The following is an 11,063-nucleotide window of genomic DNA, read 5'->3' on the forward strand; positions in this document are numbered from 1 at the left end:
CAGACTGATGCATAGGGATTCGATTAATCTCAATGGATATAATCGACATGTGTACCTTGTATGATACCCACAATTTGTTGGCTACATGCTACAACCGGTCAAGTTTCTTTATAACATTGATGCAAGATTATAGAAATGTAATTCTAAAATTAAACGTGGATAATGTGCAGAATGAAAATAAAAATTTTCGCTTGCACCCGTTAGATGAGGTACTTTACCTTCGATTTCTTAAAGGATTTCCAGTCACCAATCAGGCGACTATTCTACTTTTATTATGCAGGATGCAAACAATATGTCAATTACCTTATAGGGTACATTTGGGATATTTTTATAATTGTTGATACATATAATTTTTTTAATAATAAATACGAACTACTTCATTTGAATAGATAGATATGAATTCATGCAAGATGCAATACAAATTAAGAAATCAAAAATTAATTTGAATTGTTAATTAGAGAACAAAAATGCTAAAAGTAATAAAGATAGATTTGGTTTCTAAGAGCTTAAGCTCTGATACTAGATGATATAGGAAGGTATGGAGAGGATCAAATCAACTCCTATAACCCACTCAACATTATGCAATATCGAAACTTTAACCACCTAGATAAACCCCTCACTCTAATTGAATCTATAATCCTAAAAGAAATGAAAAAACAAAGATTAGGAAAAATAAACAAAGAAAGAAAAAATGTCACAGATTTACTGATAAATTGATCTGTACTCATTGGCTCAACAAGACTTCTAAAGACTCCTGCTCATCAAAGAACTTGAAAAAGCTAAATTAGCAAAAATATTAAGAAAAGTCTAAGCTTTAAAGAATTCTCTAAAATTGATTGCAATTGGTGTGTTCACAACATATGAGTAAAGACCTATTTACAGTTCCCAGACAATCTAAATGAGTATAAAATTCTTAAATAAAATAATAAAATAATATCTTAGATAAAATTCTATCTAATTTTAAGATAATTACATAACAAAATATTTATTTTATCTCATCTAAATATAAATCAATTAATTAAAATAATCATAGGAATATAATTTACATTAAAATAATATTTAAAATAAGATAAGACTTATCACATGTGATTTTCATGTAAAACAAATGAGAAAAATTAATTTAGGTTTGTGGGATTTTAATTTAAAATATGAGTAATTAAAAAGTGGGTCCCAAAGCCTTTTAAAAAAATAAATTGAAAAATTAAAAATAACTTAATTAATTAAAAGGTAGAGAACAGGTCGGGTGGGTTTAGGCAACTCGGGCGAGTAGGTCTGCACAGGTCGCGGGTCGCGTGCTAGGTTGGTTCTGGGCTCGTCCATACGGGTCACACGCGCTTGACCCCTTGGGTCAACGCGCGCACAACTGTTTCTGCAAGCAGGCCTAGCAGGCCACGAACATGAGCATTGTTGTGTGCTCATGTGCACGGTTCGTGCTGGCACGCGTGAGCGTACACGTGCTTGAGGTGTGCGAGTTGGGCCACATGCCTGGTGCAATTGTAGGTCGCCTCGCTCACGCGTGGACCTTTGTGTCCAAGCGCCGAAGAATTTGCCTGCCTCCAGTTTTCCTATGAGGTATAAGGTCATTTCGATTGGTTCATCACGGGATCTTAGAATACTGGTGGACATGGGAGGGCAAGTATCATGTATGTGCATTGCAACACATGTGTACTCTATAGGTACCCATACCCAAACTACATTCGGGCTTTCTTCTTGGGTCAGGATTTTCGGACCGAGTCGTTCCTTAGCAATAAGGTTCATTACCCTCTGGGTTTTTGGCACCTTCTAACGTCGTTTCTTCCTAGGCTGGGATTTCTATTTGGTGGATTCGACCTCGCTATTTGATACTTAATCGAAAATAGAGTAGCCTGGCGTATTGTTACCTCGCAATTATGTTCTCTCATTTTTCGAAAGCTCATCAGTACTAGTCTACTTCTTGTCTTCCATTGGTTTAGGCTTATTTTTAGCGAGTATCGTGTCACATGAATATCCTGTTCGAGGTCAGCCAATAAACGTACTCTCTTGTTATATCATTGTGCTCAAGAATATGTTTTACCATCATCTATGAAACTCGAAGTGAACATTTTAAATTTTAAAGTAAAAGATGTGATATTTTCTTTTATTTTCACATTTCAAAACTCTACAGATACTAAAATACTTTGTGAATAAATAAGTGGTGGCAATGCTAAACTCATCTCACTTGTGCAGTTATTTTAATTTATAGGGCATTCTAGCTCAGGATTAATTTGGTGGCATAAATTTTTAAAGAATTCTCATGTAATTGAATTAGAGAAGTTTAAGAACTTGCATCCCATGTAATTGTCATGAACCCTCTCCAAAGTGATGCATGTAGCGATCTTAGAAGCTTCTCGAACCGCACAGAACCTGATGAGTGGCAAGAGTACACATAAGAATTGGACAGATCAATTTGTTATTGGAAAGAAACTTGAATTGAAGCTTAGTGAAAACTGCAATAAATTCTTGCTTGCCTTCTTATAGATATTTTGTATTTAAGGAAGTCAATCTGGTTCCTTTAGTGGAACAATATAGAAGAATCTCTTTGGTCTTCAAAAGTTTAGCTGAAAAATTGTACAAGCTAGAATATGAAACTAAGTCAGAAAAAGCTCTCTCAACATAACTGCAACCAAGCCAGATTATGGGTTCTTTGGCCTCTGCGTGAAGAAGGGAAGAAACTGAAACGAAAAAAATAGATAAGAGAAGGATAAAAAATATGGTCTGGGAGCCTTAGGCTTGGGTTTGAATGGGGAGAAAAAGTGGGAAAATAAAAAGAAAAGAGAACAGATTGGGGCTTCAGGAAGCTCAGCTCAAATGAAAGAAAAAGAAAACATAAGAAAAGAAGATAAAGAAAAAAAAGGGAAAGAAGAAAGAAAGAGAAACAAAAATCATAAATATATAAGATAATTACGCATTATAATCATAATTATACATTATAATTATATTTATATATATTTAGAAATAAAATAAATTAAAAAAATGAAATGAAATAAAAATGAGGAACTAGATTCAAGGATATTTTTTGGTACTTTTGTATATTTTTATTCTAATTTTAATTAATTAAATCTCCGGAAAAAAAAAAAAAAAAAAAGAATGTGACAGTATGTCAAAGTATAAATTGTAAATATAATCGCATACATGCCATTTTGTCAAATTTTGATTTCTGAACATATATATTATAATATGTCAAGTCGGTCAAAGTAAAAGATAAATAGATGTTTCTTTCTTTTCACTAAATGCAACAATCTAAATCTCATTTCTTCATTAAATCCAATTATCTATATCTTTTAGAAAAATTAACATAAAATGGAAGCAAAATATTAATTTTAAAGTTAATCTTAAATTTTCAGGTTTTGTTAATAATTTAGTATGAATTATTGGAAATATATATACCCGTTAAAGTTAATAAGAAAGAATTAGTAATATAAAATAAATCTTAAAGTAAAATAATTCTATAGTTTAATTAAATTATAATTTAAAGAAAATATATATTTGTCATAAGTGTAACTCCATACAAATATTATAAAATTAAATGTAGTGAGAATATAGATTTATAAATAAATAATATTAAATGTAGAAATTTGTTTATCATTTTAAGTAACAAGATATGGAAACTTTAAATTTGTGCATTCTAAACTGCATACTTCTAATTTTAAATATAGTTTTTATATGAAGAATATTGGATACATTGTATAAGTAATTTTGTTGAATAAGTTTGCCCTATCTCGTTTCCTGTTTTAGATGAGTGGAAGATATAATTCTAATAGAAATATTAATTTTACAATAAGTGTTATTTTATTTGAGTTATATATATATATATTCTTAACATTTACTCTAAATTAAGATTCATTCATATCCCCAAAAGACAAACGCTATAACATTCAACATCAAGCATTCGATGACGGAAGTATGCAATATTTACATTATTTTCATAATTAAACATCTTGGAACAATAAGAGATAAAGATTAATTCTTGATCAACCCTATCTCCTGCATCCTTGATAATGCTTTCTCAAATTGGCTCCATTTCTGCTCCAACGTGCCAATATAGCCGATTGACATTCGAACTAGACCCGGAGAAATTCCAGCAAGGGACTTTTCTTGTGCATTCATTTCGCTACTAGTACTACTACCAGAGCAAGACATCAATGTCTCATAATACCCCAAACTGACTGCCATGAACCCAAATTGTGTGTAGTTTTGCAAATGGTTCATCAATCGGTTTGCTCTTTCCTCAGTTTCCATATCAATGCATAAGAGTCCGCCAAAACCATAGCCTTTATTTGCCAATGATTTTAAGAGATCATGTTGTGGGTGGTCCTCAAGTCCAGGGTATATAACCTTTAGACCTAGTTTTTTTATTTTGGTTGCATATACCAAGGCCCTCTCGGAATGCTCCTTCATTCTCAACCCTAAGTGAGGAAGCCTCTCTGATAGTTCAAATGCCACTTTTGCATTCATTGTCGGTCCTAAAAGCATAAGAGCTCCCTGGTGAAGATCCATCATTGAATTCACTAACTCCTCAGGCCCACATATTGCTCCTGAAATTGTTTGATATTGTACGTTATAATTAAAGTAAGAATGATATTCTAATTTCAAATCAATTTCATATACATTTCAAGTTTGATATTTAGCAGTTTATAAATAGAAATATAAATATAATGGTACAAAATTAAAAATGTGTAGAATTAACTGTATCTTTTTCTGATGTTAAGACTATAAAACAACCCACCTAAGCCAAATAAAAAGTCCACAAATTGAAGTTTGGAGTTTGGAAGACCTAAACTTTGAGTTTCTTGAAAATATGTATTAAAAGAACACCCTCACATAATAAACTTCTGAAGTAACTAAAACTATTACCCTTTCATTTTCAATTATTACGGTTCAAATTTATTATAATTTCATTTAATGTTAAATTTTAAATTTTTTATATTTAAAATTCAATTATTTATGGTTTTAACGTATTATTAAATTATATTTATTCACTAATTAAATCAATTTCCATTTTTAATGTCTAAAGAACAAAAATTACGAAATTACCTACCTTAATAATTTAATAATAAGTTAGTTCAAATTAAAATATCACCTTTGTTTAAATTATATTCTATTTTTATAAAATTAAATTTAAACAAAACTTAACCTTCATCTTTTCCTACGTAATTAAAACAGTAACCGCCGTTATTATTTTCCTTTTTTTTTTTTTTTTTTTTTTTTTGAAGAAAAGTAACCGCCGTTATTCATTTATGTTAGGATGAACTTGCAGACGTGGTTAATTGTACGCCTTGAACTGTAACCGACGTGGCATTCACGACACGTGTACGGTAAATAAATCTCAGCAGAAAAAGAAAATCATACGTACCTGCAATGATATCGGCCCCACCGCTGATGAACTTTGAGATGCTGTGGACTACCACGTCAGCACCCAGCCTCGCAGGAGACAACACCATGGGAGCAAAAGTGTTATCCACCACAACGGCGACACTCTTTTCGTGTGCTATCCGACTGAGAGCCGGCACGTCAGCGACGGTAAGGGTAGGGTTGGACATAGACTCGAAGTACAGAACCTTCGTCCTACCCTCAATAATGGCGTTCTTCACCATCTCGTGATCGCCTATGTCCACGAACGACGTCGTTATGTTGCAAGCTCTCGGCAGAAAGTGCGTTAACAGCGCGTGGGTCCCACCGTATAGAGTTCTCGACGCCACCACGTGTCCTCCGCTGCTGCAGAGCTGCATCATCACCGATGATATCGCAGACATACCTGTCATCACCACCGTACAATCATTATAATCTCTCCGCTAAATCATTTGACCAAAACGAAAAAAGAAAAAAAGAGATCAGAAGAGAAGAGAACCGCTGGCAGTGCAATAGGCGGCTTCGGTTCCTTCGAGTGCGGCCATTTGTCGGCCAAGGTTAAGGACGGTCGGGTTAAAATGACGACTGTAGATGAAAAAGTCTCGGTCGGGACCAAGCTCGCCAGCGAACATCCGGCGCATGGTGTCTGGCTCCATGACGGTGAAGGTGGCGGAAGCCTCGATCGACATGTTGACGCCGCCGTGCTCGCCGAACTCGTGTCGAGCGCTGGCTAGCGCAGCGGCAGGATCCTCCCACGCTTGTTTGGCCGACATTTTTTTCCTAGTCATCATGTGGTCCTCGCCGTCAAACTGATCATCTTTCCCAGTTCGCTTCTTGGCGGGGAAAGCGTAAGAATGGGTCTTGATCTCTGCGGACATGATTATGATCAGAAGAAAGAGATGGATGAAACGAGGGTTTGAAGAACGATTGAAATCAAAGAGAGAGAGAAGAAGAGAAGTGATGGATGAAAACTGGGGGCAAAATTCTATATATAGAGAGCTAAAAGCCAGGAAATGAACGAGAATTTTGGTCAATTGGGGATCTAATCTGGTGAAAAAGTAAATGTGAATTTTCCCAATTTTAACAGTGGATTAATAATTACCGAAGCCTGCAAGAATTTTCAGGTGGTTCCGGCTGTATTTTTACCTTCTTTTATCCTATAATTCAATTACCATATTCTACACCTTTTCCTACGTTATTTGATAATGGAAAAAATGAATGCTAATGGTTTAATATGACTTTTTTCAGTAAAGAAATAATTAATTATATTAGATATTTTTAAAAATACAGAAAAAATATTACATGTGTAACAGCCCGTGAATTTGAAAAGAAATAAATTATAAATTGAATATGAAAGTGAAATAAATAGTTAGGGTTTACATTTCTTACACAATAATTCAGATTATCTAATAAAGTTACGAGAATGACCATTTTAAAAGAAATAACGAAAATTAAATAAATAATAAACAACTGTGCATCTTATTCGCAATTCTCTTGTGCATCGGGCTCTGAATCTTTGTCCTCTTAATCTAAAATAGTTAATAAAAGAGTGAGTTATACTATCCCAGTAAGAATATCACGCTATTCACTAACACAGAAATGAAGGTTGGTAAAAATTATAAAAACAACTAATGAAACTCTTAATTTAAGTAAATTCGTTTATCATAAATAAATTTATTTACCGTATATTTACCGTAGTGAGATTTTCAAAACAAATCTATAGAGGCAATAACATGAATAATATCATAATCTCATATGCAATCAGTCGGCAACAACAACTTTCTCTTTTATCAACCTACTGGTATCCATGGGGATCCATAGGGATGTTCCCACTACGCGTGAATCCTTTTTTTTTTAACATTTTCAATTAACGGCCCGTCCCTGTACCCCGTCTGGTATGAGTACCAAAATACCATCGCTCAATACCCCGTCCGACATGAGGGTGAAACGGGCCATCCCCATACCCCGTCCAATATAAGCGCCAAAAATACTTATCATCGATACCCTGTCCGGTATGAGGCAGCGTTCACGGTAAGGTTTTCTATGTATCAAGTCCGTTCACCATCTCTTAGGATATCCAGTTAGGCTACCGTTCATCCATTTACTTAATCAAACAATTTTTCCGTTTATTTTTTTTTTAATTTTTCAATTTAATTGTAATGACGTAAAACAAGCAATACATGCATTAAAGAAACACAATCGCATCGTCATACCAATTCTAGTGTATTATCATTCGCAACTATAAAATCAACCAATCAGCTAAATACGACAAACAGTAATAAATAATCAGTTCTGCCTCCATTAATGACCTTTAATTAATTATGAATATTTTTTAAACTACACAAAATACCGTATTATTATTAATTAAACTTCAATTCCATAACAGAGAAGGTGAGAGATTCTTACCCAAATTGGTGTCCGAATGCTAAACTTTTGGTTGTGTTTATTGGCAGTTCCCGAGTTCTCTGAATTTTTTCTCAGGGATTAAAACACGCTTTAAGTACCTAAAAATACTCCAAAAAATTCAAAATCAGTGTTAGAAACCCTTTTTGGCCAATTCTAAAATTCTATCGCGGTGACTCCGCCGTGCTCCAGCGACAGTACCACCGTCTACGACGGCAGTTTGCCTCAGGTTGGCCGTTTTCGGCCAATTTCAGCCGATTTTGTACCCATCCCTGTGATAAAACATGTTGAGGGGCCTCTGTTGGCACAAAAAAGTCAAAAAATTGAAGCTTACCGGTGACAGAATTTTTCGGTGCGGCGGCTCTACCGGCTCACCTTCACGGTTGAGTGTTTTGCTCCGATCAACCTGTAGAGAAAGAAATTGTGATTACAATGGTGAAAAAGTTACACGAAACGGGAATCGATAAGGGCATCATTAGAGGCGATCTTTGCTTTTTTCTACGGCAGCGCCGCCGGATTTTACCCGCAGTTTTCAGCTCATCCGCAGGTCCTTTTACTCCAATTTGGCTATGGGGGTGTTCAAAATTGAATTTCGAGCGAATGAAAATTTTTTTACTCCTTTTGAAGGTCAAAAGTGGTCCGGCACTACAGTAGGCAGCAGTCAACTTTCCCGGCGACTAGCTCTTCTTCTCTGGTGGGGGGGGTATGGCAGCGAGGGTTAGGGTTCGGTGTGAAGAGGGTTATTTATATCCGTCTTCTTTTAATCTGAGCCATCAATCGCGTTTGATCTGGACCGTCCAATCGCGTTTAAATAGAAAGTGAATCTGGACTGTTCATTACGATTTGATTTGGACCATCTAATCGCGTTTAAATAGGAATTGGATCTGGACCGTTCATCGCGATTTGATCTTTGCGTTTAAAGAAGAAACAGATCCGGACCGTCCGTGCGCGCAAGAACAAATCTAGACTGTTCTATCCTAGGCATGCGGATCGCCCACGTGGCACCACGTCAGTGTGCCTTGTCACGTGGCGTGCTCCGGTTTGTCGGGGTTGCTAACTGGGCGTCCTACGTGGCATAATTTTCTTAAATTGTATTTTGACTCCTAGTTTCCAATTTTTCTTTCAAAAACACCCCCAGAATCCAAATTTTCACTTATTTTTCCCAAATTATTTTCAATTTCATCCTTCACTTATTTTTCTTCATTTTTACATTAAATAAAAAATTTAAAAATTAAAAAAATTATATTTATACATTAATTTTAATTATATTAAAATTAATTAAGGGTATTACAACTCTCTCCCTGAAGTCTGATTCTAGCTCCTATGTGGTCTCTCCCGGTGTATGATTTTGCCATAAGATCTTAACGAATGAAATTTTCTAGTTGCAGAGTACTTTACTCTTTCGGTCCACAATGCCGACCTGTACTTACTCGTATGACAAATCCTCCTAGAACAAAATGAGTTCGTAGGTCAGGACGTGAGAGGGGTCCGGGTTGTACTTGCGTAGCACAAACACATAGAATACATTATGGACCCTGTATAGTTCTGGAGTCAGTGCCAGTCTATAGGTGGGGGTGCCAATTCTATCTAAGATTTCAAATGGCCCAATGAACTGGGGATTTAGTTTCCCCCTCTTGCAAAACCTACTGATCCTTTGAAATGAGTGACCTTAAAGAACACCTGATCATCTTTCTCAAATTCCAAATCCCTCCTCCGGGTATCCGCATAACTCTTCTACCTGCTTTGGACTGTCTGAATGTTCTTCCTAATCTTAACTATTTTGGCTGTAATCTCCTCTATAAGATCTGGACCGAACAACTTTCTATCATCCACTTTTTCCCAACAGATCGGTGATCTATATGGACGGCCATACAATGCCCCGTACTGAGTCATGCCAATACTTGCTTGGTAGCTGTTATTGCAGGGGAACTCTATTATGGGTAAATGATCATCCCAATGGCTCCTAAAGTCAAGAACACAAGCTCGGAGCATATCCTTCAGTGTGCGGATCGTCCTTTCTGATTGTCCATCGGTCTAAGGGCGGAATGCAATAATAAAGGACAGTTTCGTTCCCATGACTTGCTAAAAACTATACCAGAACTAAGACATGAACCTGGGGTCCTTGTCGGACACTACTGTCACTGGCACTCCATGTAACTTGACTATCTCCCGTATATACATTCTTATTACCTTGTCCAAGGCGATCAGTCATCCTGATGGCTAAGAAGTGGGAAGACTTGGTGAGCCGGTCAACAATTACTCAAATGATATCATGTCCCGAGCCTGCCCTAGACAATCTTGTCACGAAATCCACTATGATATGTTCTCACTTCCACTTTAAAATTGGTAATAGCTGAAGTAGCCCGCCTGGGCATTGATGTTCTGCCTTGGCTTGTTGACATGTCAAACAGTTGAAAATAAAGTCGGCTACATCTCTTTTCATCCCATTCCACCAAAATTGAGGTCGTATACTTTGATACATCTTAGTGCTTCCAGGATGCATGGCAAACTTTGAACTATGGGCCTCTGTCATGATGTCCCTTTTCAACTCACTGTCACTTAGAACACGTCCCCATAACCCGTCCGGTATGAGGCAACGTTCACAGTAGGATTCCTTATATACCCAGTCCGTCTACCATCTTTCAGGATATCCAGTGAGGCTACCGTTCATCTATTTACTTAATTAAATAATTTTTCCGTTTATCTTTAATTTTAAGTTTTTCAATTTAACTGTAATTACATAAAACAAGCAATACATGCAACAAGAAAGCACAATCGCATCATTATACCAATTTCAGTGTATTATCATGCATTCAAAATCATAAAATCAATAAATCAGCTAAACCTGACTGTAACGGCCCCGAAAATTCAAAAGAAAATATATATAATAATCTGAGTGCGGGAGCGAATTAAAAGATTAAGGTTAACATCCCTTACACAATAACTTAAAAGTACTAAATAATATCACTGAATAAGTTCTCTAAAAAAAATACGAGAAATGAGAAAAATAAAGGAAACTATTAAACATCTAGTATCTACTCGCCGTATTCTTGTGGATCAAGCTCGGGAACCAGGTCTTCTTGATATGAAATGGTTAAATGAGGAATGAGCTACGCTAGCTCAGTAAAGACGTCACACTATATCACTGTCACAGAAGTAAAAGTTGGTAGAAAATCGGAAACAACCAATGGAGCACAAATTTTAAACAATCTATAAAGACAATAACATTACACAGATCATAATTTCATGTATAATCAGTAACATAAAACATATCATAAATCCGTATTTATTAA

At 35.7% G+C, this 11,063-nt stretch overlaps 1 protein-coding gene across 1 annotated transcript; it reads right to left on the reverse strand.

Annotated features, from left to right (window-relative positions):
- Positions 1 to 3,840: 3,840 nt before the first annotated feature.
- Positions 3,841 to 6,349, reverse strand: MGL (methionine gamma-lyase). Its single transcript, XM_022042597.2, has 3 exons — positions 5,867 to 6,349; positions 5,372 to 5,773; positions 3,841 to 4,553 (listed from the first exon to the last, which is right to left on the reverse strand). The coding sequence occupies exons 1-3, from the start codon at positions 6,243 to 6,245 to the stop codon at positions 3,979 to 3,981; spliced, it is 1,356 nt and encodes a 451-aa protein (XP_021898289.1). The 5' UTR covers positions 6,246 to 6,349; the 3' UTR covers positions 3,841 to 3,978.
- Between the last annotated feature and the right edge of the window lie 4,714 nt (positions 6,350 to 11,063).

This window comes from Carica papaya, chromosome 4, assembly GCF_054855325.1.
Source record: "Carica papaya isolate Zhongbai chromosome 4, ASM5485532v1, whole genome shotgun sequence".
Lineage (NCBI taxonomy): Eukaryota > Viridiplantae > Streptophyta > Magnoliopsida > Brassicales > Caricaceae > Carica > Carica papaya.